The 27,639-nt window shown below is 47.1% G+C and overlaps 2 protein-coding genes across 3 annotated transcripts in view; one reads left to right on the top strand and one right to left on the bottom strand.

The window, feature by feature from the left end:
- The window catches only part of MRPS18A (mitochondrial ribosomal protein S18A), a 30,114-nt gene extending 25,771 nt beyond the window's left edge, over window positions 1-4,343 (top strand). Inside the window, exon 6 of the mRNA XM_077813579.1 lies at window positions 3,611-4,343. Within this exon, the coding sequence (XP_077669705.1) occupies window positions 3,611-3,755 (145 nt within the window). The 3' untranslated portion in view covers window positions 3,756-4,343. The remainder of the gene's footprint in view (window positions 1-3,610) is intronic.
- A 1,291-nt stretch (window positions 4,344-5,634) lies between these two features.
- On the bottom strand, window positions 5,635-27,436 carry RSPH9 (radial spoke head component 9). 2 transcript variants are annotated; one of them, XM_077811899.1, is made up of 5 exons: window positions 27,210-27,436; window positions 25,974-26,136; window positions 24,966-25,095; window positions 23,831-23,977; window positions 5,635-5,795 (listed from the first exon to the last, which is right to left on the bottom strand). In XM_077811899.1, the coding sequence occupies exons 1-5, from the start codon at window positions 27,434-27,436 to the stop codon at window positions 5,635-5,637; spliced, it is 828 nt and encodes a 275-aa protein (XP_077668025.1). The 2 variants fall into 2 exon arrangements, with proteins under 2 accessions (XP_077668025.1, XP_077668026.1); XM_077811900.1 differs by having other exon boundaries at window positions 24,966-25,055; window positions 25,979-26,136.
- Window positions 27,437-27,639: the final 203 nt, after the last annotated feature.

The following is a 27,639-nucleotide window of genomic DNA, read 5'->3' as shown; positions in this document are numbered from 1 at the left end:
ACTTAACTTACGTGGCATGTGATTTCTCACCTGCATTGAAAGCCTGTAGCCCTGTTTCCTATTAATTCAAAAACAAAGAACCAGAGCAGCCTCAGGTGAGTGGAAGCTAAGAGGCGTCCTGGGAAGGGGGCGTGGCAAGGAGGAGGCAACCCTGCCAGCACTTTGATAGAGGGTTTCCTGCATAGGCTCAAGCCCTCTGCTCTTAATCCAAACAAGAGCCAGATTGAAAAAAGTTCAGTCAGGGTTCAGAAGTTCAGCCTTGAGCTGCACCAGGATGGCTCCTGCACGCAGGTCCACAGCTGCCCCATGTGCAAGTCATTTCCCTCACCCTAGCACACTCCTTAGTGTTAGCAGCAGTGTCTGGATAACGTAACTTGTAGGCTCTTCTCTCTCACAAAGTGAACCCTGGAACCTGACTTCCACACGCCATAGAAATTTGGGATGGCCCAGGGTACTCCAAAGACCACAGGTGACCAACTGCAGCTGTTTTTGTACTTCTCATTCTTGCCACTACCCAGCAGGGTTGAAAATAGCTTTGCATGCTGCTCACTCCCACCATACGTTGTTACATAGCGGTGATTGTGACGCGGGGCTAGCCGCATGCACCTCTCCCAAACCTCGTTCCCCAGGACTGGTAGCCATGGCCCCCTTTGGCACCCGTGTGGCTAAAAGTTTGTGAATACTCTTAGAATGCAGAATGCTTTGTCCATCCATACTCCAAGGCACGTCAGGCTCTAAGCTCTGCCCTGGCAGCACCGATATGCTTAAGAAAATGCGACCGTGTGAAGTGTAGGAGAAAGCAAAGACCCCTCTACAATGGACCCTAGTGCTTGGATACAATGGTAATGGGAAATAAGGAAACTTGAGTGGAATGGGATGCACAAATTATCAAACGAAGCAGTGTGCTTGGAAACCAGAATTAGCCTGAAAACTCCAGGTGCTGGACAGGTTCCATGGCCTTCCTTTCTATGTTCCTTCCAGATAGAAAATGAGTGCATTCTAGCATCAAACAGTGGAAAGAAGGGGTTAGGCAGAGAGTAGGAAAGGTGCTTTGCAGCAGAGTGGCAGGTCTTGGGCCTCAGGGCGATGCTTGTTTTTTGCCATTGCAGGATCATCAAAGTAAAAGGCAGCAAGCAAAATAGGTCAAAATTGAGTTTTGGACAAAGCAAGCATTAGAAACAGTAAAAGCAAACTATGCTCCAGGAAGGGAGAGCGTCCAAATGTCTGTTTCAACTAAAAATGAAAAGCCCCAGCCTGCTGTCCCCAAAGGAAGCCAAAGGGCTGGAGCAGAGGGCTGGATTAGACCTGCTCAAAGGAGAAATAACAAAAGCTCTAAAAACAGGCCATTACTAAATCCTTTTTCCTATGCCGATTTGGGGTGTGCGCTTCCAGCGCCCACATGGAAACAGACAGGGATTTCTTAAAGCCACTGGCTGTCTAAACGTGCACACAGCATTGATGTATATCTCCAACATTCACTGTGCTTCCCTCTTCTAGTGAGATCATTTGTTATCACGGGAGCTCTTTCCCGTAAGTGGATGGTCATGTGACCAAAACTGCACTTGGCACATTGTGATGCATTGAAACAATTTTGGATTTTCCTCCTCTTTCCCTGTAGTTAAGTTCCTCTCCATCGGAGCTCACTGTAGGTGCATGGCTGCAGTTCAGATGAAATGTAAAAATAAGGACCCTGTCCCCTTGTGCTCATTAAAGATCCCATAGAACTTCTCCCAAAAGATATAGCATTAACCCCAGTTTCTGGCCAAATTCCAAATTGGTCATTGCTTTTGGTCTCTCTAAATCCTGCCTGCATTTTCAGTTGAATATGGGAGTCTCCTTCACTTCCTGTCCTAAAGACTCCATTAATGCACCAGTATAAGGGTACGTCTACACTACCCGCCAGATTAGCGGGTAGTGATCGATCTATCAGGGATCAATAAATCAATCCCCGATCGCTCTGCCGTCGACTCCTGTACTTCACTGCGGTGAGAAGCGGCGTTGATGGGTTAGCAGCGGCAGTCAACCCTGCGCCATGAGGACACGAGGTAATTCGACCTAAGATACGTCGACTTCAGCTACGCTATTCTCATAGCTGAAGTTGTGTATCTTAGGTCGATTTCCCCCTCCCCCCCAGTGTAGACCAGGCCTAAGATTAACCATAGAAAGGGACTAATACAATGTATGCAAATGAGAACAAGTGAGTTGATTCTGTGATGTGCAACTCTGCCTCCCATTCTCACCCCCTTCCTGTAGTCTCCTCTGGACATGTTCATGTCTGCTCTAGTTGTAAGCTCCTGGACGAAAAGCCTAAATCTCTTTATTTGTCTGTAAAGCAGCTGAGAGGCAACTTTGTTTCAGTAGCAGAGATCTTTAGACACAATTTGTTTGTAAAGTTCTTCGGGATCCTTGAGGAAGAAAAGTGCTGGCAAAATGTGTACTGTTTTCGTATAGTCCATAACCACCCAGCACTGTGAGATTTATTTTACAGTTCCCAAGCATGTAGTAAATGCCTTGCTATACATATAAATTGCACATGGCCTCTGCCCAAAGCACTTAACCTTTAAATTCACACATGATGCAAATAAGAGATAACAAAACCTTTGTTTGTTTGTTTGTTTTGCTGGGGTGGGGGGAACAGATTGGGGGTCATACTAAGATCACATGATTACTCAGCAGAGATGGGCAAACAACATTGTTGGGCAAAAAGCTTACCAGGCTGTTACAAATTTTAATTTGTCCAAGTGTGGTTTACATCAGAGTTTTGCTTCAGATCTTGCCTGACAAAACTTATTTCTTCAAGGACTTCTATTCCCTCCCTACCAGTAGCAAAAGATTTGAAGGGCAACAAAACTCCAGGCTTCCCAGACATGGAATTAGATCCCTGCTAGCTGACACTGGGCATGAAATTCCATCTTGTGTTCAAGGCCAGATGTAAAGTTCAATGGTAAAAATCCAGTGTAGTCCGTTAAATCACTAGGAGTTGCTCTTGTGATATATTTGCAGTTGTAATTCCACTCCCAGCGCTTTTTGCATTGCAAGTTCTGGTTTCCTGCACCAGCATGTTGGAACACAGTTATACAAGCACATCACAACTAACGTGTGTGTGTGTAATTAATTGGTCAGAATCCCAGGAGAAATAGCTGCCTACCTAATGAAAATAGACTAACATCTTTGGAGACTTTCAACTGAGTTGGGTTTGCCTTATTCAGGCTGGCTGTGGAGCTGGTATCTTCCCAATAAGATGGCACGGGGGGGTTGGATGGTCATGCAATTTAGAGTTGGCTTTTGATACAGTAAGGAACTGGATGCTCAAACTTAGCCAAACGGGATCAGATGGATAACTTGCCAGGAGCCTGCACCTACACAGAATGGAGCTCATGGCAGTTGCCATTGTCTTCCATACAGAGGTACAGCCTATGAGTCCCAGGATGCAGTGTTCCCTTTCAGTGATCCTTGATCCAGTGGGGAGCTTTGCTTACTGTGTCCTCTGGTGTTCATAGTCCTTGCCTCTGTAACAAAAAGGTGGCAGTGGCCACCCCTGCTTTAGCCAAAGCCTTTTCTCAGTTATCAGTCTCAAATTTGAGGTGCTTTTCTGCTTCTGTTTTTACAGGTATCTTACCCGCTGGTCAGTCAGATCTGCTAAGCCCATCTGGAAGAGGGGTCCTAAGTGGTGCAGAGTCCCCTTCCGTGTTGGACACCCCTTGCTGATGGATAACATCAACTATGGGCAGAAGCCTATTTATTTAAATCACTGAGGCACAGCGGAACTTGCACAGCCAATGGATCACAGTTCTGCAGGCCACTCTGCCCTTGTTCTGAGTTTCTCAGCCCCAGCGACACCCTGATTCCAAGCATCTCTGCTTTTAGCATTCTGCATTGTCTCCAGCGAGCAAGCAACCATCTGCTCCTTTGGGGGCATGCAGGATTCGTCATCATTGCCTTCCTGTGCAGGTAGAACAAGGGGTGACATTTGATTATCATTTAAAAGCAGGAAAGGATCGGATCATTGCTTCGTGACGACCCAAGGGGGTTTTTGCAGCAGGAAGCTTTAGAAGGAGAATACCTCTCAGATCTGATCTGTCACTGGCCCAAGCCCTACAACCTTTGACTCTGAAGAAAAGTTCTCTTCTCCTTGCTACCACATCAGGAGTGATGGAAATTGTGTTAATCAGTGCTGAAGTGGAATATTTGAGTAGTGTGTAATGACTTTAGTCTGAGGCAGAAAACACATGACAGTGGCAGGCAGGCATTTGGCATGATTGTGTCTCACTGTGTGCCTGTTAGCATTATTTACTGGCTCACTGTAACTCCTGTTCCTGACAAATACAAAACACATTGACATCCTTGGTCTTTCTTCTCCTTCCGTGTAAACTTGCTGAGAGCCACTCTTGTCATGGTTGCAGCTGCTGCCTGGAACAGTGTGTGGTTGGAGCTTATACATCATTGTCTGTCCTGTAGCTCTGTTCCTGTACAGTTCATACACACAGCTGGCTTTCACCTTAGTGAGCAATCCTACTTCCAAAATGTTAGGTATGGGCCTGATGCAAAAGCAAGATTAAATTTACTAGGGTTCATTGCTGCTATGTCTCCCTCTATCCAACATACCTCTGAGGCGCCAGGCTGTGTAGCCCTTTTTTATTATCTTCTGTTGTGCTGGTGAGTGCTGTGTTAGCTTAGGCAGGACCGTCTGTTACCATCTACCACCATGGACAAGAGAAGTGGGGGAGAGTCAATGACCTGTGTTGTGTAGCAGGTCAGACTAGATGACCAAAATGATCCTTTTGGGCTTGAGTCTGTGAAAAGGAAGCTCTAGATTCAGGCCAGGCGGAGTGCAAGATGCCTGGATCCTTGGCTTTAGGGAAAATGTAAGTGTTGACTCTAAGTGTGTTGAATCCTTAGGTAAAATCTCTAGCTGAGCCTCTCAGAAAATGGAGGCTAGGAGCTCTATCACCATATTCTGTCCCTTTCCGCTCTCTTTGAACGATCGCTACTCACATTGTGTCTAGAATAAACACACTTCCATGGCATCTTTTCTATGGCGGGTAACCCAAATCAGCCATCAATGTGATAGTGGGAGAATGACTGGGTGAGACAAGTGCAGTGGTACACCATGTGGACCCTGAATGGCAGAATCTGAGAGCACAGTATTTACCAGCACAACAGACTGACTCTTGTACAGTTGGGTCTTTCACTTCTGCCAGCAGTGAGCAAGGTGGACCTCTACTTTTAACAAAAGAGACCCCCTTCTCTCCTCAACACCCACACCGAGCACAAGGTGGAGTGTGGAGCCCTGAGTGTAGGCAAGACCTAGAATGCAGCAGCTTTTCCTTCTGATACTAAGACAGAAGCCTTATTTTCTATTTATGTTCACATGCTACAATCAACCTTTGCTCACGCTGCCTAGGAATAAGATCTGGCACACAATGCCTGAGCACTCAGACGGGGCCTAGGTTTAAGAATACACACAGTGAGGCATTAGGGAAATCCTCAGGATTCTTTTTGGGGCACAGAAAACTGCTGACAGGTGCAAGGATTTCACACAGGTTTATTAGAACAAACAATAACTGCAAATCCCCAAGTATAAAATCTAAATGTGACACCTCTTCCCTTGAATTCTCAGCTTGGGTGGGCAATTCACAGCATGAAGGGCAGGTCTATGTTCTTCTCACCTGTGCCAAGGTAGATATAGCCATATTGTTTAGTCATGGGGATGTGGTAGAATGTCAGTCCTGGCCACAGCAAGCTCCTCAGAACCACCAGGCTGCCTCCCCTCTCCAGCTGGATGCTCCAGGATCCTACATAACAACAATGTGGCTGCTGAGAGTCAGCACAAATGCAAGACACCCTTCCTGCAGTGATATGTGCTAAGATCAAGGAGCGATCCCAATGGGTTGCTGCCTGGCTAGCACAGGGAGGTGAATTAAATGGTGCACAAGGCTGAGCTAGCACAGTGGGGACTCTGCTACCTTATGGGTGTTGGGGATATCAAAGGATCTGCCATACCAGGAGGACAAAGAATTCTGAACCCTTCCACACCACTCACCCTAGCACTCCAGGCTGCCTTTCTATTTCCAGGCACTCCCCTCTAGTTTCACTCAGCATTTTCCCACAGCTATGGTGTGATGAGAGGTACCGGTGTGTGATCTGAGCCTAAGAGCAGATTCTATTATTGGCCCTATTTGCTAAGGGAGGCAGCAGATATTCTAACGTGGGGCTCTGTAGCCTGCTTGGTCTGTGTACCCACTGACCCCAAAAAAAAAAAAAAAATGGTTAATGCAGAGTTAAGGTTGCATGCTGGTATTTTGTGTCCTTCCAGAATGTAAAGTTCTGAAAACCAGGAAATACAGAGGTAAGGTACACAGCTATGCAACTTTAAACCCATAACATGCACCTCTGTAGCAGCCCTCCCAATACTTACCTCCCCCATGACCTGAGCACCTCAACCCCTCTCCCCTCCCCTCCCACTCATTCCCATTTTCCTCTTCTGTTTCTGCACCCTCCCCTCCCTCCCTTCCTCCCCCAAACATTCACCTGTCATTTATTTTCTTTTCAAAAATAATTTGAATGCCTTCTGAGTTTTCTGCTGTATGCAGATTACATTTCCCCAAACTAAAAAAAAAAACCTTTGACAGAGGCAGATTGTAGCAATGCCTATTCCTCCTCCCCCTCCACCCCTCCCCCCAGATTTCTGGCAAGTGTCAGATTTGAATTTACAGTGCCTCAGTGTTGTTCAAGTTTGATGTCCCCTTGAGTCACACAGGTCTGATGAGCTATGGCGGGCTAGCAACTGTCTTGGGCTGTCTGTCTTCAAAGTGTAATCTGTTTGGCTCACGAGTGTTAAGTATATGCGTATCTAGATGCCAAACTCTCTTTCAAATACTGTTTTCAGTTGTGTTCCTGCAAAGGGCTTAGTGGGTGCCTTGCACTAGTCGGGGTAAACGATGAGTGATTGACACCATTTTGGCCATGATCACAGGCATGGTTTGATCCTATGTCTGCACACAAAAAGGTTGGTAGACTCTGTCAACTTTAAAAATAGCGTCTTCTTTTTTCTCTCCAGTGGGCTATTTCTTGAGAACCTCTTACATAACTGACCCCAAATTTGGATAACTGACTCTACCCCTCGGCTCCATGAAGCACATCAGATTTCAAGGCAATCCAGTTAAGTCGACCTTTAAACAGAAAGCAGTTCTCAACCTTAACTAAAGCAGCACTGGCATTCTGCTATTATTATATGGTACCTGAGCTAGCTATATAGCTGATCTCAGGAGGCTAACTTGGAATGGAGAACTAAGCCCTGGAGCAATTTGCTCTGCTCATCTCAATCCTTGGATCCAAGCTTCTAGCAGCCTTGGGAACAGGAATCCACAACTGGTCAGGAGCTAGACTCTTTTCCCAGAATGCTGCGTGAAGACAGAGAAAAGATTTCCAGCTCCAAGATGGAAGATTTGCCCTGTTGTAGGTCCTGAGTGAGAGGAAAGAAGAGAAAAGTGAAAGGCAGGGACACTTTTCAGAGCTGCCTCCAAGCGCTGAGTGATTTATAGAAAAGGTTAATTTTCCTGAGCCTTTCTTGGCTCCACCTTTAGAGTGGGGATTAGTTTCAGTGTTAATTGTGCTTTGGCTTTGCTGAGAAGGTTAGGAGCCAGTGTGAAAATGCAGTTTCTCCTGGAAGTGAGAAGCTCTGAGCTGCTATTTGTTTTATACTTGACAGGACATTCTGGAAACAACCCACCAGAGAGGAGGTGGCAGGAGTGTTAACTAGGATTCAGCGCTAGGGGCCAGGAACTGCCTGGAGAAGAAAACATGGGTTGCGACACCAAATCTGCAATGGCTAGAGCAGAGGTGGGCAAACTATGGCCCATGGGACTGTCCTGCCTGGCCCTTGAGCTCCCGGCTGGGGAGGTTAGCCCCTGGCCCCTCCCCTGCTGTTCCTCCTTCCCTGCAGCCTCAGTTTGCCGTGCCACCAGCATCCCAGGGGGAAGTCAGGGTACAGGGGGCAGTTGGATAGGTGTGGGAGTCCCAGGGGGCCTGTCAGGGGGTGGGGGTGTGGATAGGGGTCGGGGCAGCCAGGGGACAGGGAGCAGAGGGGGTTAGATAGGGGGTGGGGTCCCAGGGGGGCAGTTAGGGGTGGGGGATCCTGGGAGGGGGCGGTCAGGGGACAAGGAGCAGGGGGGGTTGGATGGGTCAGGGGTTCTGAGCGGGGCAGTCGGGGCAGGAAGTGGGAGGGGGCAGGGTCAAGCTGTTTGGGGAGGTACAGCCTTCCCTACCTAGCCCTCCATAGAGTTTCGGAACCCCGATGTGGCCCTCAGGCCAAAGAGTTTGCCCACCCCTGGGCTAGAGAGAGGTAAAATGCATGGGGAGAAGGGCTACTGGTAAATCTCCCCGATCCAAACAAGAAGCAGCTATAAAGCATCAGGCCCAAATCAGAAAGACAGCAGCTGGAACTGTCAGGCTCCTACTGGCCCATAGTTCAGCTAGACTGAGAGTCTATCAATTATTGCTGCTTCCAGAACAAGCAAAAAGCCCCAGTCTGTACCTAATGGGTGGCTTGGTTCACTTCTTTCTGCTAGATCCCTGAGGGCTGTGATGGGCAGCTTACAGGACTCAGTCTTGTTATTTCATGTCTGTGTGGCCACTGAAAGAATTGAGATGCTGTACTCTTCCATCTCACCACTGTGCAGCTGATCCCCCACTTTGCCTACGCCTTGACAAATGCAGACAATGCAGTGCTCCTAATGATTCAGACCCCTGTGAAATGCGGCTCAGGACAAAAAGTAGATGACTCGAGATCAAGCCTAACGAGACAGAGGAGATGTTGGTTGGTGGGAGGATGCATTTCCTGGAACTATGGTCTCACCATCCACTAAGATTATCTCTTCACCCATGCACAAAGTGGTGAGCAGGCTTACCATTGTTATGTATTTTAAATGCCAGAATAGATGTGGCCAGAAATGCTTTCTTTCATCTTCTGATGGCCAGACAGCTGTAGCCATTCCACCCTTATACAGCCCAAGCCGGTGCATTATGCATCTATCTCCTCCCGACTGGATTTCTGCAATGCTCTCTACTTGGGACTGATGCTAAAGGCCCATTCAGAAACTGAAACTGGTCAACTGTGTGGCTGTCTGCCTTTTGAGGAGATGACATCAAAACAGAGCTCTGCGCTCTACCCTACCTGCTAATCAAATTTCAGATCATATTGACGTCTTTGTCCTTAGCTTTAAGTGGATTTGGGGCTCTGCTATCTTAGAGCCTGACTTTCCATAGCCCACTGTGTGAGATGCACTCAAAAAAGGATGCTTCCGGTGAGAGAGAGCAGGTTTGAACTCAGAAAGCACGGGGCTGGAGTGTTCTCCGTGGAGGATTTGTAACTATGGAGCTCTCATTCACCAGAGAGCAGGCTGAGCTCACATCTCACCATCTTGATACAACAGTGCAAAACCCACCTTTTCATGCAGGAGTTTTCCAAATAAGCGTGTCATAGATCACCCTAAGCCTGCTCTTTTAGAAGTCAATCACCAGCATCTGAGCACGATCAGAGAGCAGTCGAATGGGAAGAATATCCCTTTCTTTCCCCTTTGAGAGAAGGTATTACAACAGCTCCCGAGAATTAAGAAAATTAAATGCTTCATTCACACCATGCTGGGGTTCTTCCTAGTGCTGTGAACCGACCCTCCACTGAGGTCACATCTGGGAGGAAGGCTGGTCTTGTGTTAAAGTATAAGATGAAGAAAGAGGTAGAACTCCTAGGTTCTATTCCTGCCACTGACTCAGCACGAGCCTATGTGAGTTATTCCACTCAGTACTTCATTCAGTTTCCTTCTCTGTAAAATAGAGCTAAAGCCTACCTCATGGGAAGATTGAGGTTTAATTCATTAGTTTGATAAGTGCTTTTATCAGGTTCTCACATGGAGGGTACTAGGGAAATACAAAAATCATTTGTACTGCAGGGGAAATGTAAATAGAATTAATAGTAAGAATTAATAGTAAGAAGTGGCTTTTACTAGCATTAAGTACTACTGTTTGTAAGCCACAGTTCTGTGTCAGATGTGGCCTGTGCTGTAACTAAATCTCACCTGGGGTTGACTCCACAGTTTGGTAGTAACTAGGCAGTGGTTCCCCAAGAAGCAGGGGCCTGGAGAATCACTGAGCTTGTGGCAGAAGCTTCCCACAATAATGCTGCTTAGTTTAAGTTTCTGTTCTTTAAAATGAAGGGGGGAAAAAAGGACAATTTACATTTTAAGTTGCATCCGCCAAAGGTAAATAAGTCAAGCGCTGTCTGTGTGCTGAAACTATTGCCTGTCGCAGCTCCAGAAGGGAAGGGAGGGCGCTGCTGTGTGGGAGGAAAGAGCATGGGAAAAATATCCTCTGGATGAAGATCTGGAGCTTCCTATTCCCTCTTTGGAGCAGACTACAGCCTCCGCCCCTCCAAACACAGACAGGAATGTTGAGGAGTTCCTTACATCTTTCCAAACAATAAAATGTTTTGAAGCTCAACCAACCAGTGTTAAACCACTGCCTCTTTTATGGCCCTTTGAGAGCTGCCAGGATACCTGGGCTGCATTTCAAAAGTCAACCTCCCTCTCAGCTTCTTACTTTCCGATCACAGATAGAAATCCCTGTCTCATCCTCCGTGTCTGTCTCAGCTCTGGGCTGAACCTTGTTCACAGAGCAACAGGGAGTATGCAAGGGTAACTGTAGTGGGAGAGGCTTTTTAAACAATGCTGTTTGCAGAAGAGCTTCCCAACCAGTGTATGGGCCACTTTCAAGCTAACCTCCAATTGCACAGCTACTTTGGAAGTGGTTCAATGCTCCTCATTTGGGGGTGATGCTGAGAAAAGGCAGCTTTATACGGAACGCGACTCTGATACAGAGGCGTCATGTCCTAAAAGGTCCCTACAGGGTAATAGAAGTGACAGCACCAGCTCCTCTTAAAAGGAGGAAAGGTCCTATGGCTAGAGAGGGAACAGCATAGCTGCATTCACCACTAACATCACACATAAGACGACCTTACACCACTGCAATTCTGCCACTTCTGGGGGAAAAACATAGTCAACAACACAAATGTTAATATCCATACACATGACAGCATGGCCAGGTTCCCTTTCTAAAGCAACCGCACATCCTTCATAGCCACAAGCATTTAGCTCTGATAGTGCATCACCCACACCTACATCACCCTTAGCTTCCACTTCTACCAGTGACAAAAAACCTACACTGGGGAGAGTTTCACACTCCTACTTCACTGTCGCTAACTGCAAAGGAGTGGGCCATAAGGAAAGGAAAGGGTTCCCCACTCTAGCTCTTGGTGGAATTCTATGCCCACGAGCATTCTCACATTGCACACTAGCTTTGTAGAGCAAATCCTTACTACTCCCTGTGGGGCTTAGCCCCATCATGCCACTCACCAGCTGCAAGCTGAATCTCTCCCACTTGCCCAACGTGCCACCTGCATCCCACATGTTCAGCTATAGTCAAACATTTAAAATTCCCTGTTTGAATTTCTTAATAAAAACTAAACTAAAACACAGCCTGGCCAGAGGTTCAATGGTATTAAAAAACCCACCAGAGGCAGGAAAGCGGAGCCTACAAAGAGTAGAATGTTACCAAAAAGGGTTCTTGCCTGTTCCTAATGCCTGCAACATCCCTGTTACCTAAATGCAATTACACCCAAAAGTTCTAGGGGAAAAGTTTTCACTTCACGGCCTTCTCTCTACATTTTTCTCTCCTATTGTGAACTATTTTTCATTACAAAAGATAAAGCATTTCAGTTAAAAACAAGGTATCTGCTTTCTTATGGCAAGGAGGAGCCCCTGCTTCCCAGAATCACATTGCTCAGGTGCCTGTGAGATTCACACCCAGCCCAGCTAGACCTACTGGTCTAACACCATCTGATCTTCAGGAAGGGGCTAAAATTCCCCCACTAGCTGAATTTCTGCCAAAGAGAGGGATGCAGACTTTGCACAGAAAGGCTCAGGAACAGGGATCTGGAATGGAGCCTTGCACTGGGAAACAGCAGAATTAAAGCTGAGGGGGTAGGATGTTTACAATGCCAGTCTCTTCCTAGCTGCTGTGATTTTGATTACTACAACCCGTCACTTCATCGTGGGCCCTGTATGGTGGGTTTAGGAATCTCTTAGAGTTGCAAAGCACCCTCCTCCTCAAGTGCAGGCTTCCGTTGGATTCCGTCACACTCCATATTTCTTGCTCAGCTGGTCGCTGTGGAAACGTTTTTGGAGCGTGCCAGAAGTCACGTAGCATCTACCTGGGGAGCCCCTGCATTAATCCGTCACCTTCGTGGATTCCTGTGATCCCATTGGTTACAGGCAAGAAAAAGAAGGAGTCTCTCACCCCTCCTTGCTCTGAATGAAAGACGCTTCCTCTAAATCTTGCTGCTGGTTTTCAGGCTCAATTCAGCTTCTTTTAAGCTTTTGTTACTGAACAAATGTGACGTTTTTGAAAGAAAGATTAACAGTTCGATGAAAAGGCTCAATGGGCAGCTTTGTTTCAGCCTTAGGATCCTTCTTCCCCTCAGAATTTTCGGTCACTGTCTCTTTCTTAACCAACGGAGAATATCTGTCTGACTCAGAGGAGATTATGGCTGCCTTGTAAGTCTCTACCTCACTTGATCAAAAAGTGTTGGCCACTGTTAGGATGTAGTTATGACACGTAGGGGATGGATTAGGGGCAAATGTTGGAAATTATCCTGCAGTAAAGGACTGTGTGTTGGCTTCTGTGTTAGCACGCACCAGCACAAACTGTGATCCAGACTCAGTGCACTCCCTGCATATCCCATTCACAGCTCTGTGGAAAAACCCGTAGGATGGGAAGAGTTACACAGAGGCAGCCACTCACACAGCTCCCAACTCATCCAGTTAGCAGGACTAGAAGAGGAGCTCAAGAGTTCCCCCCACCCCCCTCCGATCCCAACTCGCACACCCAGACTATTCCCTCCCCTTCCTAGTAGGAATAGAGGTCATGGGTCAGAATCTGGGAGTTTTCATGCTAACAGACTCTGCATTAACTTTAGTGGGAATTTCCCTGTAGGTTTGCCATTTTCACAGGGAATTGTGTCACAAGGTGACGTCCCTAAACTTTTCCACTCTCCAGGCAGCCACATATCCCGTAAACCCTCAAAGCCCCAACCCACATGATGTTTGTATAGAAGCGTTTCTAGGGTATGAAGGGACAGGTCAGTGTCATGTTGACTCCCCTTCTTCCACAAGTTCTACAGCCAAAGAAGTAGGATTTCTGTTCCTTCCATCCCTTCTGCATCGTGCCCCAGAGGGGGAAGATATGTCCCATTGCTTCCAGATTATTTTTGCACGATAAATCTTCAGCTATTCTTCCGTAATCTGTGGCATTAACAGTCACCTATGATGGGAACTGCGGGGAAGTCAAACTAATGAACGATAATTCCATAGGTCAGGGATGGGAAGAGAGAATTTAACTGTGCACGAGCAGTCTGCGGGGCATGCAGCACAGCTCTGCTACCCTGAGCGGCCATTAAAATAATAAATAGCTAGGAGACAATATAAATGCAGCTGACGTCAATGCCAACCTGGGAGCAGGCACAGTGTGCCACATCTCATGTGAAGCCACATCAGATGCAGATTGTTCCTAGCAAAAGCTGTCTTGGTTAAGCTTTCTCTAACGTCCAGTAACACTGTTACTGCCCTAGCGCTTCACCTTCATATAATGTCTCATCATTCCCCAGAATAAGGTTTATTCCGCTACTGATTTATGTGGCAATAAACCAGAACACATGGTTCTATCTAAGAGGCTATTCCTGCATTTCCTGTCAGGTCAACAAAAAAGGCATTAGCAAAAGTGGAATGAACAAGAGACCAGGAACCAAAATGGAGACTGAGTGGGGATTTTTTTTTTTTTTTTTTTTTGAGGAAGAAAGAACTTTAAATACAATCCCTGGAAAGTTGCTGCAAAGACTCTTTGTCTCTGGCTTCGTCATCGCCTTGTAGCAATTGGGACGGTGAAAGCCTCCACCACAGCCCAAAGGTTGATGGACAATCCTGCTCCAGTATAAACTCAGCCAAGGCCTTTGGCTAAACAAGCCCCCTGAAGTGATGTAGAGTTGGGACCCAAAGATAGTAAATACACTGCTTTATGCACAGAACCCAAGCCCAAGGAAAACAGACATCATTCCAGAAATCAGAGCAGACTGTGGACAGCAAGTCCAAAACTGTAATGCTAGCTGCCTCTGGAGTTCTCCTGCTGCTCTGCCACATGAGGGATTCCAGTCCAGTCCGGAACTCCTCAGCTGGCAGTGCCCAGCTCCAGGAAGAGGGAACATCTTGTATCACTCTTGAGCAGCTCCCTTGGGAGTGGCACTGACAAGTCTGAAGCGACTCCAGACTCCTCTCCACTTGGCAAGAAGGATGGGTAGGGCTGATGTGGAGCCTTTGAAGGGGAAAATTATGGAGGAACTGTACATATGCATGCTCTCACTCACATGTGCACACTTGTACACTAGTGCAAAATCCCAACAGCCCTTCTTGGAAGTTGTCTAATCTGAAGGGGGACAGATAAAGCTCTTCTCTGACAGGTCAATATATCAGACGCAGTCTGGTCTCTCTGTCCTCACCTTCTTCAGAAAAAGTCTGAAGCTCTCTTCAATACTAGACTTGCTCATTTTACTTTTTGATAAAAGAAAAGGAGTACTTGTGGCACCTCAGAGACTAACAAATTTATTTGAGCATAAGCTTTCGTGAGCTAGCTGTAGCTCACGAAAGCTTATGCTCAAGTAAATTGGTTAGTCTCTAAGGTGCCACAAGTACTCCTTTTCTTTTTGCGGATATAGCTAACACGACTGCTACTCTGAAACCTTACTTTTCAATGGTTTCCTTTTACAATGTACTCAGCACTGATACTGATGCCATACTGTCCCCTGCTGGAAGACATGAGGTATAGCAGTTTACCCCATGGATGCTTGATTTTTGTTAAACAGAGGAAACCAGGTACAGTACAGCCAAAACTAGTGCCTTGGTCAAGTCCTGTAACCCACTGCTCCGGCTGTTTGAGTCTGATTCCCAGCTCTGGAGGCTCCCAAAAGTTCTGGGCACACTCGTCAGCTGTACTGACCAATGTCGTCATGTTATTGCTTGTTTACCAAAATTAGGGTGTACAGATGTCCCGATTTTATAGGGACAGTCCCGATTTTGGGGGCTTTTTCTTATGTAGATGTACCCCCCACCCCCATCCTGATTTTTAACACTTGCTATCTGGTCACCCTAACCAAAATAGCCTTCTAACTGGCAAGTATCCCCATGGGCTGCAGTATCTCAGGCTGTCAGACATAGTCTCCAAGGATCGCCCTTCTGTTCTGGGGATAAGGATGGCTATGGGCTGCATTGGAGAACTTGGGCCATACTTTGGCCACTCCTGCTTTAAAGCATCCTTTTCTTTCTAGCACTGCCCCCTCATTCATTATGGGCCTTTTAGTTTGGATTTCAGTGAAGCAGCTTGAAAAGCCTTGTCCCTGTGTGGCTCTTGGCAGGCTGAAAAGTAAAGTGCTCTCACTCAGCTTTCACAGGGCTAGGGTGGTGCTGCTTATTGTTAAGCAATGAAAGGGGTGGGCTCAGGTCACATCTGTGAAACGTTAGCAAAGAAGGGAGGGTGGGTGAAAGTAGGTGGCCAGCACAGCATAGCACTTTCCTGGATTTTGCAAGGCCACTGGGGAGATAGGCAGCCATTTGTCTTAGAGCCCCGATAACAGGCTGTCTTGCACTCTGCAGGCTAGCTGGGGGCCGTAAATGCCTCAGCAGACACAGACTCTTTGAATGGCTGGAGATGGAGGCTGATAGGGATTAATCACCCCAGGGGGGCCTTTGAAAGGGAGTTAATTAGCTGTGTTAATGCCTGGAGATAAAGCAGGTTCATGTCTCTTGGCTCTGTCACTCCCAGCACCTGGGGCTTTCCAGGCCGCCATGAAACCACCACCAAAATGATGTTATGAGCGTGGCCGAAGCAAACGCACAGAGAGGCTCTATCTCCTGCTCAAGAATGCAGTTCCTCCGTGTGCAAAGCCCATTAAATTCTGGCTTTCAGTGTGCAGATAAAGTGTGTGCAAGCCAAGTTCAGAGGCAATTACATCCCTGATTTCACCAGGCTATTGTCAGGAGAGTTTAAGGATAGGGTAACGCACAAGCATGGGGCCAAGTGGTAGTCACAAACCACTTCATATGCAGTGCTGCATCAGGAATACTATGGGGCAGCAACACTTCCTTGTGAAGTGGTGGTGCCTGGGGACGAGTAGCTGCCAGCTCCCCCAACACTTACTTTGGAAAGGAGCTAGAGCAGTTTCTGTTTATGTGGATTCCATTAAGTACTCTCCTTCTCCCCATCCCCCTGGTGAATCTTGAAATAGAAAGAGGCCAAGGAGCCCCATCTTGGTCCATCCTGCCTATATAGAGCCAGCAGGGTGCCTCCTCAAAAACCACTCTCTAATATAATGTTCTGCAGTTAAACCACACGGAGTCTTATCTCAGTTCATCCCCCCATGTGCTGAGACAGCAGTGGCTAGGCCCGATGGGTGCTTCCCCACACCCCACATTCAATGCCCATGATCCGTCTCTGGCCATCTCTTCCCCATGGGGTTGGTAGTGGCAGCTTTGTGCCCTACTGCTGCTGGCAGTTGCTGCCTTGCTGCGCTGTGTGTGCTGCAGTGTGAGAGGCACTGCCACTTATTGGCGCACACACTCCACAGCAAACAGAAAGCTCAGCAAAGAGCCAGCAGTTGGGCGGAGCAGGCCACACAGCCCCTGCCACACTGATCGCTTGGGCAGGAGGAGGTGATCAGAGACAACCTGAGCCCAAGATGTTTGGGTTGTTTTCATCCAATCTTGTAGTTGGATCATGTTGGGTTTAGGTCAGGTTGCAAGGAACTGCATCTCAACTGGGTCCCCTTTCACTCTCACCAAGAGACTAGTCAAGTGTCACTGATTCTTTTCCCCACACTCCTCCATCTTTAGCAGACTGCATTTTGTGCAAGGAAAGCCAGACTACACCGTCTCTACAAGTCTTTCACTGCATTTACCGCTTCCTGTTGCTGAACTCCAGCGAAGGGATATGGAGCTGAACACCCTTATTTGCCCCACTGGTTTTTGTCACAGCCTTTTTTGATGTCCATTAACTTCACAGCTCTTCTCTAGCTGATCCAGTGATCAGTAGCAAATTCTTAGTGTCAACTTACTTCCTTGGGGTTGAGCCATAAAATAACTGTATTCCTCATCCCCAGGATCTCCTGTTTCACTTCCTCCTAAGCCTTCTTTGCACATCAGATACTCATGCCCCTTCCTGTCCTCTCCAATCACTTGTGTACACAGTCTCTGTCCATCAGTAGTTAGCCCCCATTAATTTTCAGTTCTCAGTCATGCCCATGAAGTTGAAATCTGCTCACACATTTCTCCTTTCCTCGTTGTGACTATTAGTTCATATCTGTACAGTATTAGGTCAACTGAAAGTTCGATAGATATGTTAAGAATTATCATCATTCTCTTTCCAACCTTCTTTCCTTTGCCTCCTGCTATGTGAAAAACTGTTTCAGCACTAGTTTCTGAAATGCTGGTACCCAGGATACCCAAACTTTGCCCAACGTTGACGTCTTGCCAGAATCTCAAAGGCTACACCTAACATGCATAAAATCGAGCAAATTTTCTGCTTAGACTGGACCAGACAACCTTATCCTTTAATACAGAGATATGGCAGCAAAAATTACAGGTCCCAGCATGCAATGCTCCAGCAGCATAGCCATTTGGATCTAAATGGAGAATTGCATGATCAGATACTATGGTGGCCAGAGCTGTCCCTTGGGTATGGCGAATCGGGGCGACCACCCCAGGCCCCGTGCTTTGGGGGGCCCTGAGGACGGGGAGGTGAGGCAGAAGGTGAGTGGGCGAGCAGGGTGAGCAGGCAAATGGGGAGGCGAGTGGCTGGCAGGCAGGTGGGTGGGAGGGGCGAGGAGGAGCCCCCCTACCAGAACCTCCCCCTCCCCCCAGCGCCTCCTGCCTGCCGGTGGGCCCTGCAGATCAGCGCCTCCCCCGCCCTCCCAGCACCTACTGCCTGCTGTGGATCCAATGTTTCGCGGCATCAGGAGGCGCTGGCGGGAGGAGCGAGGACACAGAGCGCGCAGTGCAAGGAGCAGAACTGGGTGGGGAAGAGGTGGGGTGGAGCAGAGTGGGGGTGGGAAGAAGCAGGGTGGGGCTTTGGGGGAAGGGGTGGAGTGGGGGCAGGGCCTGAGCGGAGCCAGGGGGACCACCCCCTGGCAGATTAGAAACTCAGTCCCTATGTCCCAGGCCCCGCAACCCCCTAGGGACGGCCATGATGGTGGTTATCAGTATCATCACCACCACATGCTCAGAAATCATGAAAGAGGCCTCCAAAATTCAAGAGGTTCATTTAAATATTGTAAGATTTAAAAAAATAATACATATTGGGGCTTGTTATTTGCTTTCTGGTTTTTGAGACTGTAGGGTTCACATTTTCATACTTTTCTTTATGATCATTAATGCCAGAAATTACTTTTTTTTTTAAAAAGCGAGATGAGATTCTCACACGATCGCTTTCCTCTAACAGGTGGGGGCTTTGAGAAAAGCATCAAATATCATGAGACTCACAATACAGTCATGAGAATTAGCATCGCTGGCTAAGCTATGGAAATATACATATAACTAGACAGATAGATAATACAGCATGCTGGGACCTGTAGTCTCCTTAGGTATCACCTTTATACTAAAGATAAGGGCAGCAAGGGACCCCATTATAGAACTCTGCTTGCTGCACCCCTGCAGTTGGTTCCCTGCTCTTACCACTGTGTGTTTTATTAATCTGGTGTTAGCTGCTTTTCCTTCCACCTCCTAGACTTCATATAGAAACCTCACTCTGCCTCCAACTTTCCAGTCTCCCATATCTGTCTAGCTTCTTTCCCACTACAGCGATTCTCAAACATTTTATAAATGAAATCCATTTGGAAGCCATCATAAATTCTCAGCATTCAATGAAAAATAAGACTGCTCCAATTACACTTGTTACTTGCCTGCTTTTAGACATGGAAACTCATACTTTAAGCAGCTCTTGCAGTTTTAGGGTCAATGCAGGCTGGGGGTACTACTCATACAGCTCCCACTCAGCTGATCCACTTTTCAACGTACCTGACTGAGGCAGAGCAGGAAGCCAAGTACCACATAGCATGTACCTTATTCTGATCAGATGGCTTCAAATGGAATAAAGAAGACCAATCTGAAGCTCTAGAAAATAAACTAGTGGTATGAGAGCTGCATGAGCACCTGCCAGAGAAACAAAGAGGAACCAAACATGGAAACCTGACTAATTAGCTAACACAGGTTTTGTTCCATCTTGGGAGGGGAAAGGCCTGGTCTGCAATAAAGTGGAGGGTAGGCAGAGCAAGGATGGAGTTTTATTTAGTTTCAAATCAAGGGAAAGAGGGTAACCTTAACCCCAATCACAGTTTTTAATGCAACAAAAATACATTTTGAGGTTACCCACCTCTGAGCTTTGACAATCTCTGCTCAAGAGAGACCCTGACCTGGAAAGGCAGGGATGCTTCAGTTTGGGAGGGTTGGCTGAGCAGTGTGGAAGGAGTCCAGGACAGGAATGGCCATAGTTGCTGTAGGTCAGGACTGAGGTGCATTGGCAGAGCTGAGTGGAGAAGGAGAACCCCAGACTGGAACAGCAGGGGGGTGCAGCCAAGATTGAAGGACTTTGGTAGATTTGTGCAGAGGAAACTTGCATAGCATCTACCTGCACTATGCCTGGCTCTGCCCTGTGCTATCTGTCCCCTCATTTTAATAAGCACCCATTCCAAGTTTTAAATAGAGTGAAAAAACTCTGCAAACTGCATGCTCATCCAGGGCATGAGCTGGTCTCTTTAACTTTCAAAGCTCCTATTTGGGACTGGTCTGCATGCTGTGGGAAGCAATTAGAGAGGCTGCATGCCTTGTTGACCCTGTCAGCAACATTTGCCTTGTTCCCATATCCTGATGGGCTCATCCTATAAGAATCATCTCTATAGTCTAAGCAGTGGCAGGGGAATGTGACTGGATTTATACAGGCAACATAAGATGGATTTGTGCAGGAACCACACAAAGTCCTACAATGGCCAACTCTTCTGTTAGGAAGTGCACAGCTGCACCTGGGCTGGAGCTGCCTTTGAGAATCACCTCCACTAAAGGCATTTAGATTTGCAACAACAGCCTTCCCAGAAGAGACAGCAACAACTCACATTTACAGTAACCTCAGGTAGCTACAGTTAACTAAATGTGTTATTTGCCTCTCCCCTCTTTGACCCCCACATTCTAGCCCAGGGCTGACTAAAATGCAGCCTGTGGTCAAATGTAGCTACCAGAGCTCTACAAAGCAGCCACCTTCATGTCTAACACAGAGGTGTGACCAACAAATGGCCTAGTCCTGAAGAACCAGAAGAGGAGTTGCATGGTGGGACCTGTAGTCTCTTCAGGCTGCCTTTGCATATTACAGATGAAGATAGCTGCAATCAGCTATATGTTATGCAAATTAGCCCTCAGGCTCTCAGCCAACCGCCACTGCCCTTGCTGCCTCTGTTCTAGTGGAGCATGGAAGGCTCTACGGATGCACAGCCTCCTGCATTGGCTCTATAGTTTCAGTTCTAGAATGAGTAAAGAATTCTGTTCAGCTTTGCCTTGGGCCTGTTTGCAGTTATACTGTATTGGATTTCTTGGCCTTCACAGAATAACTACAGGCCTGACCCCTGGATACATTTTCAAGCAGTGCCCCAGATTTAAGCTCTCTCTCCTTCAGTCAGTTCCTGGTTTGACCTCAATCCTCACAAACTCTGCTGTTGATAGAGATGATGAGCTGAATTGCATGCGAGCGTCTTTGTTACCTCTGCAGAGAGTGTTCTCTCCTGGACTGGTGGCAACAACACATATCAGTGAAGCAATAGGCAAGCCATGAAGATTGGGTTCTCACAACCTGGAATGAGATACTCTGGAGTGCTGGTGAAAGGTACCAGCTTCATTGACAGCATTGAGCTTGAAGGACCTGTGTTCACTGAACAGGGTCAGCAACAGCAGTGCAAGAGAGGTATGATATAATGGTGTGAACACTGTACTGGGAATCTGAATTATAATCCCCACATTAACATTAAGGAACTCCAAATGGTGCACTAGGGAAGAAAGTAGCATATCATATAAACCATTACGTTAAAATCTAACTGTTTCACCATCAGGTTACAAACTTGTACCCTGGGATTCAGAAAGAGCTGGAACATGAACCCCAGAAGAGAAGGGTCTATAAGAGAAACCCAGACAGAACCTGAACTACAGCACAGTATTGCTGCTACAACACTAGGATAAGATTAACACCTTTCTTCAGATTTCAGAGTGGTAGCCGTGTTAGTCTGTATCCGCAAAAACAACGAGGAGTCCTTGTCGCACAAGGACTCCTCATTACCTTTCTTCAGAGGCATCTAGGAGCCAAGCTTTGTAAACATGAAGCAATACAGCTCAATGAAGAATGGATGTAGGAGAGAACTAGGTGGGATAGCTCAGTGGTTTGAGCATTGGCCTGCTAAACCCAGGGTTGTGAGTTCAATCCTTGAGGGGGCCATTTAGGGATCTGGGCCAAAAATTGGGGATTGGTCCTGCTTTGAGCAGGGGGTTGGACTAGATGACCTCCTGAGGTCCCTTCCAACCCTGACCTTCTGTGAAGAAGAAATAGATATGTAAGTAAAAACCTGAGACAAATGGGCAAATATAGCAGTGCAGCCAATGCCAGGCCATTTAAGATGTCTTGAAACTCAACATTAAGAGGTATACTCTCTAGAGCCTCAGAAGAAGAGATTACTGTCCCCAGTGGGAAAGACACAGGGTGAGCAGGGATTACAGCCCTCGAGCATTGTTCAGGATGGTGATCCACAATATTCCTGATCTTTAATAAGAAGGTGCAACATATGGACACTACAGATCTCTACATACACTGTTCCTTTTTTTATTTGAGAGGATAGGCTTATAAAATCAATGGAGACCTATATGCAGAGACAGACATAGGGCTTCTCTACCCAGCACTGGCATAGCGCACTAGAGGGGTCTGATTTGTAGGGTGCTCTAATGTGTTTCACTCTAACTGCCCCATGTAGACCCAGCTGGTGCACTCTGAAAGGTACCTAGTTTGCGTTGATGTAGTTCTGTTTCAAACAGGAGTACGTTAATGCAAGCTACGTACTTTTTAGAACCAGCAGGTCAACACAAGGCAGTCACAGTGCACAGCACATTAGCGTACTTGACAGATCTCACCCCTCTGGTGTGCTTTGCTGGGCCATGTAGACAAGCCCTTGCAGTCTCTTCAGGCTGCACCTCTGGATCATGGCACAAGTAGCAGCACTCCCAATAAAGTTGAATGACAGTTTACTCCTGTTTACACTCACTCAGTATTTCCTGAAACTTACAGAATTTCAGCTGAAATGTCATCATTCTCTGCTCAAAAGTTACATTTTGACAGAGGAAGTCTGAGCACAAAATATATGTATTTGGGCAAAGTCTGGGAAACTATTTACATCCTTGGCACTTCTCAGCTCTGCCAGCCATGAAGGGAGGCTTACACAGATAGCTACTCTAGAAGGGAGATAAAATGGCAAGCCAAAATCCAGGCTTTTGGGGCAACCAGAGCTTTTGACATCAGGACAAGGAAATATCCCACACTGGAATCCTTGGCCCCAGCCAGAAGCATTTAACAAGCCAGCAAAACACAGGCAGAAATAAAGAGTGAGAAACTGGAAGCAGTTAATGTTTTATAAGGATTACAGTGCATTTTAAATTTGTTAGTCTCTAAGGTGCCACAAGTCCTCCTTTTCTTTTTGCGGATACAGACTAACACAGCTGCTACTCTGAAACCAGTGCATGTTTGTAGATCTAGGTGAACTTCCAAACCTAATACAGCAACAAGGAATGTATCTGCAGAGCATGTGGGACTTATAAAGATTCACTCTCCCTTTAAACTATGAACTAGATCCTGGCCAGAGTTTCAGAGACAGAAGATTATCATAAATCCAACCTGCTGGCATCTTTTTAGAGAAAGATTCTGCCAAATGAGTCTTCTGGGGGACATTAAAGAAAACAAATAAAGACTGTCCACCAGACTGATGGGATCTGAACTACACCTACACTGTAATATACACATGCATGTAGTCCCTCTTTCTCCTTGTAGTTTGTTTTATCCTGCCAGTGTAACAGATTATTACACACTGCAGCATTTCTACTACAGTTTATCAAAGGAAAGTTTGAACCCAGCCTCTCAAAGATATGAGTTTAGAGTTAATGAGAGCCCATTTAGATAAGGAGAGCAATATAGGGTGGGATGGGAGGTGTGAAATACTTCAAACCCCATAAACTACCCTCTATCGCTAGCAGTGTTATCTGCCCCAGCAGGGCACCAGCTGCTACAGACCCCTTCCTAATCAGAAGAGAATGCAGAGCTCTAGCGGAGGAGAGTGCTGACATAGGGGTCAGGAGAAGTTACCTCTATTAAGGATGTGACAATCCTACTGCAGTTTATATTTAATCAGGAGAATCTTGGCACTGTAAATGTTTAAGATTTCTTGAGCGAGGATCAAAACACAATATTCCTGTGTGCTGGACAGAGCTCCTTTGAAAATCAATGTGGCTCAACTGAGACCATTATTACAGATAAAAGGCTCCTTCTGAGCATGCCAGCTCCACAGAACTCCTGGGCCTAGTCCACTTCGGATCTGGAAGGCCACTAGGAGATTATCCCTTTCCTTCCATCCTTTGACTCTAATCTCTTAAAAAAGTCTGTTTACCTGTTGGGATATCATGCTCCAGAGAGTCCAGGAAGTCAATGGATGGGTCCAGGTCAGCCTTTTGCAGGAGTGTTCTGTTCTTCAGGTTAACAGGCTCAGTGAAGTGGAAATAGGAATTTAACTTTTTTGCCTCAGTCAGAGACAGACCTGTAGTATGAACAGTTGGAGACCATTAGCACTATACCTGATCAAATACTCATTATATCAAGATCTCTCTGCTTGTTCATAATCCAGAGTGGACAGCAGAACCACAGCCTCTCTCCAGCTTTGTCCCATGGGCTCCACAGAAAGATCAGAGACCTGCTGGAAATGGATGACCTCACAGTGTTGGGGGAGATTTTGCAGGCAATGCAAATTTCAGTCCCAGATAAGCAATGGGTGCTGAACAAGACAAATCTCTCTGTGAGCCCTGCAATCAGAGGGAGAATTCCTCTAGCCCTACAACTACCAAATGCTGCTAGACACTCCATGGACCATAGCATAAAGGCAGAGGTTCCCAAGATTGGTTCGCGGCTTGTTCAGGGTAAGCCCCTGGATGACCACAAGACGCTTTGTTTACCTGAGCGTCCACAGGTACGGCCGCTCGCAGCTCCCAGTGGCCACAGTTCGCCGTTCCTGGGCAATGGGAGCTGCGGGAAGCAGCACGGGCCGGACCACAGCTTCCCGCAGCTCCCATTGGCCAGGAACAGCGAACCATGGCCACTGGGAGCTGCGAGCAGCCGTACCTGCAGATGCTCAGGTAAACAAAGTGTCTCACGGTCTGCCAGGGGCTTACCCTGAACAAGCCACGAACCAAGTTTGGGAACCCCTGCATAAAGGAAACTCTATGCTCAGTAACTTTAGAGACTCAGAGCCAAATCAAATCCATTGGTGATTTGGAGTCCTTCTCCTCCCATCTCTCAGAATTATGCACTCTGTATTAGTGATTTTGTTAACTCTGTTAACAGTTCCATAAGATGAACCAAAATGGATTCAGCAGTAGTGGATTCACTAGTCTCTGTTCACCAAGTCAAGGGAGAGGAACAAGCCAGGAACCAGAATACCAGCTAAAAGGAGAAAGTAAACCTCTCTTACTGCTTTTGTATTCAAAGTACAGACATGCATCTGAATCCTGATATAGATTATGTGGATTTACCTTCAAAATTCCTGTTTTTGTGGACAGGGCCAAGCGGGGTCTTCACAAATGCACCCCGTGGGATGATACCCACTGCCTTATCTATCTGATCTATCGTAGCTACAAGACGGATTTCCTCCTTGATCATGGGCTTTAAAGAAAAATAAACAAATATTAAATCACAGCTTTCATTGTTTCTTTTATTGGAAATAAACTCAGGGTGCATGTAGGAACCACAATACAGTCATCATCTTGAGTTTGATGTGATTATGAGAATAATCACACCTCACATATTCTTAGTGAAACAGTATAACATGGAACATTGTTAAGAGTAGACATGTCAAACCCACTGGGGCAGTAGCTATTATTCCGAATTTGGCCATTTGATTATAAGCAATAGCAATTGTGTGTTCAGTTTCTATATAAAGTGTCAGGCACAGTTATGAGACAAGATGCCAATGTTAAATAATGCTACATAAAAATATCTGAAATTAATCCAATTAATTCATATAAACAGAAAGAAGAAGTGAGGATGTTTCCAAGCCATTTATAACTCCAAAGTTAGCTGAAGTGGTCAATGAAAGTTGCTGCTGTTCCATAGAGACAGAAATCAGGGAAATGCATGTTCATCCCAATATGAACAGGGATTTCCTTAAAGGAGATGTGAGCTATGTTGAGCTCCTGTTGAGACTGAAATACTACTATCCCTCTTCTTCTAAGGCAACAGTACCCAATATTTTGGGGGCACCAGTTAGCACTGCCTGCTTCTCTGCAACTCCTCCCATTCAGTGGCACCCACTCAAACATGTATTGGTTATGAATGATGGGATCCTTGCAAGTGTAACACTTTGTACTCCCTTGATGATTAAAGCATTCACAGCTGGTTGGGAAGGGCAGCAGACTGGGAACCGGTATAGGTTTATTACCAGGAAGAAGTATCAATTTCAAGTTTGTTCAGTTCAAGCTGGGAACAACTGTGTCAGGGGACATCTTAGAAGACAGGTCTGGAAAATGGCCTGTTGTACTTACCCCACCTTCCTCCTCATATATTCTCTCATTCTCTTCCCCCTTCTTCTCAGTGGGATCATACTCATAAGATGGATCCCCCTGGAAACGGCCCTTTAGCCCTGCAGTCTGTGTGATCATTTCCTCAGTAGCTGGTGGCAGAAGACTCCACTCCACACAGTTCAAGCTGTCAGCCACACAAACACAACAAAGGGCAATGCTTATTGAAACACAGGGACCCTCCTTTTCAGATGTAATGCAGCCCACTGGGAACCTTGCAAGAACCATTGGTGAAACAGGTAACATGCAGAGAGACTCAATGGTGTGCATTGATAGAAACTGATTGCCTTCTTAAAGCAAGGATGGAAGCTGCTGTTCAATACTACATTGTACAGCCAGCATCACACAGACATTTTTAAAAGTCTTGTGGTTAAAGAACTAGGAGGTCTGGGTTCTATTCCGAGCTCTGCCACGGACTTCTCTGTGTGAACTTAAGGGTATGTCTACACTGCAATAAAAGACCCACCTAGGGTGACCAGATAGCAAGTGTAAAAAATTGGGACGGGGGTGGGGGTAATAGGAGCCTATATAAGAAAAAGCCCCCAATATCAGGACTGTCCCTATAAAATTGGGACATCTGGTCACCCTAGACTCACCACAGCCCAAGTCCCGTGAGTCTAAGTTAACTGACCCAAGCCAGATATGGCTGTGCCATGGGTCTTTCATCACAGTGTAGACGTACTCTTAGGCAAGCTTCCATACTTTTCTGTGTCTCAGTTCCTTCTCTGTAAAATCCCCTTCCCATAGGGAAATTGTGCAGAGAAAACCATGAAGGGTTTGTAGGGTGCTCAGATGTTATGGTGATGAGCACCATAAAACACCATAATAAAGTCTTGTCACAGTAAGAGGCAAAATACAGAAACCAGCTTGTCCCCGCCTGCAGCCCCTCTCAGCTGCAGAAGTAACTCTTCGGCCCAGGCTACCCCGCAACCCGTTGCTGTGTCCTGCATGGACAAATCCTGGAAAGAAGGTGCCCCTCCAGGGACTATATGGATAGTTCCTGGACAGTCTGCGCTCCCCCGTGTATGGACAGCTCCTGAGTCCAGCCTCCCATGTCCCCATCACCTGCATGGATAGTTCCTGAGCCCTGCCTGCCCTCCCAACACCTCTCTATGGGCTGTTCCTGGATCCAGCCTCCCCCCGACCTGTATGAACAGCTCCTGCCCCTCCCCCCGCACACCCCCACCCCCACCCACACACCTGTAGAGGCGGCTCCTGGGCCCGGCGCGGTCTCCCCCCAGCCCCTCGGCGATGTAATAGGGCCCGTGGATGCCTTGGATGCGGCCCCAGAACCGGACCTGCTCGAAGCGATAGTCCCGGCGCAGCAGCAGCAGCGAGGCCCGCAGCGCCGCCCGCTTCTCCGAGCTCAGCCCCGCGCCGCCCCCGGCCACCAGGTCCAGCGCGTAGGTCAGCGACTCGGCGTCCATGGCGGGGCTCCCGGGGGGCGGGTGGTGCCGGCTGCGCAGGAAGCCGCGTCCCGTTACCTGGCAACCGCCTCCATGGAAACGCGTCTCTCGAAGCGGGCGGAGTCGAGCCGTTGCTGCGGCTCGGAGGTCAGAGGGCACAGGGTGCTGGGGTCAGAGGTCACGGGCGGGCAGAATTTGAACTTCCCTTGTTAACCCTTTACTTC

Source organism: Eretmochelys imbricata, chromosome 3 (genome assembly GCF_965152235.1).
Source record: "Eretmochelys imbricata isolate rEreImb1 chromosome 3, rEreImb1.hap1, whole genome shotgun sequence".
Taxonomy (NCBI): Eukaryota; Metazoa; Chordata; order Testudines; family Cheloniidae; genus Eretmochelys; species Eretmochelys imbricata.
The sequence above is the reverse complement of the archived record's forward strand: the minus strand, read 5'-3'. Positions and strand labels throughout refer to the sequence as shown.

What these genes read in the sequence shown, in the direction of transcription:
- RSPH9 (XM_077811899.1), bottom strand. Translation starts at nt 27,436, where the DNA reads ATGGACGCCGAGTCGCTGACCTACGCGCTGGACCTGGTGGCCGGGGGC. An exon ending in CCCAGGAGCCGCCTCTACAG is followed by an intron (nt 26,137 to 27,209) that starts GTGTGTGGGTGG and finishes TGTGGCTGACAG; the next exon opens with CTTGAACTGTGTGGAGTGGA. An exon ending in CAAAAACAGGAATTTTGAAG is followed by an intron (nt 23,978 to 24,965) that starts GTAAATCCACAT and finishes TTCATACTACAG; the next exon opens with GTCTGTCTCTGACTGAGGCA.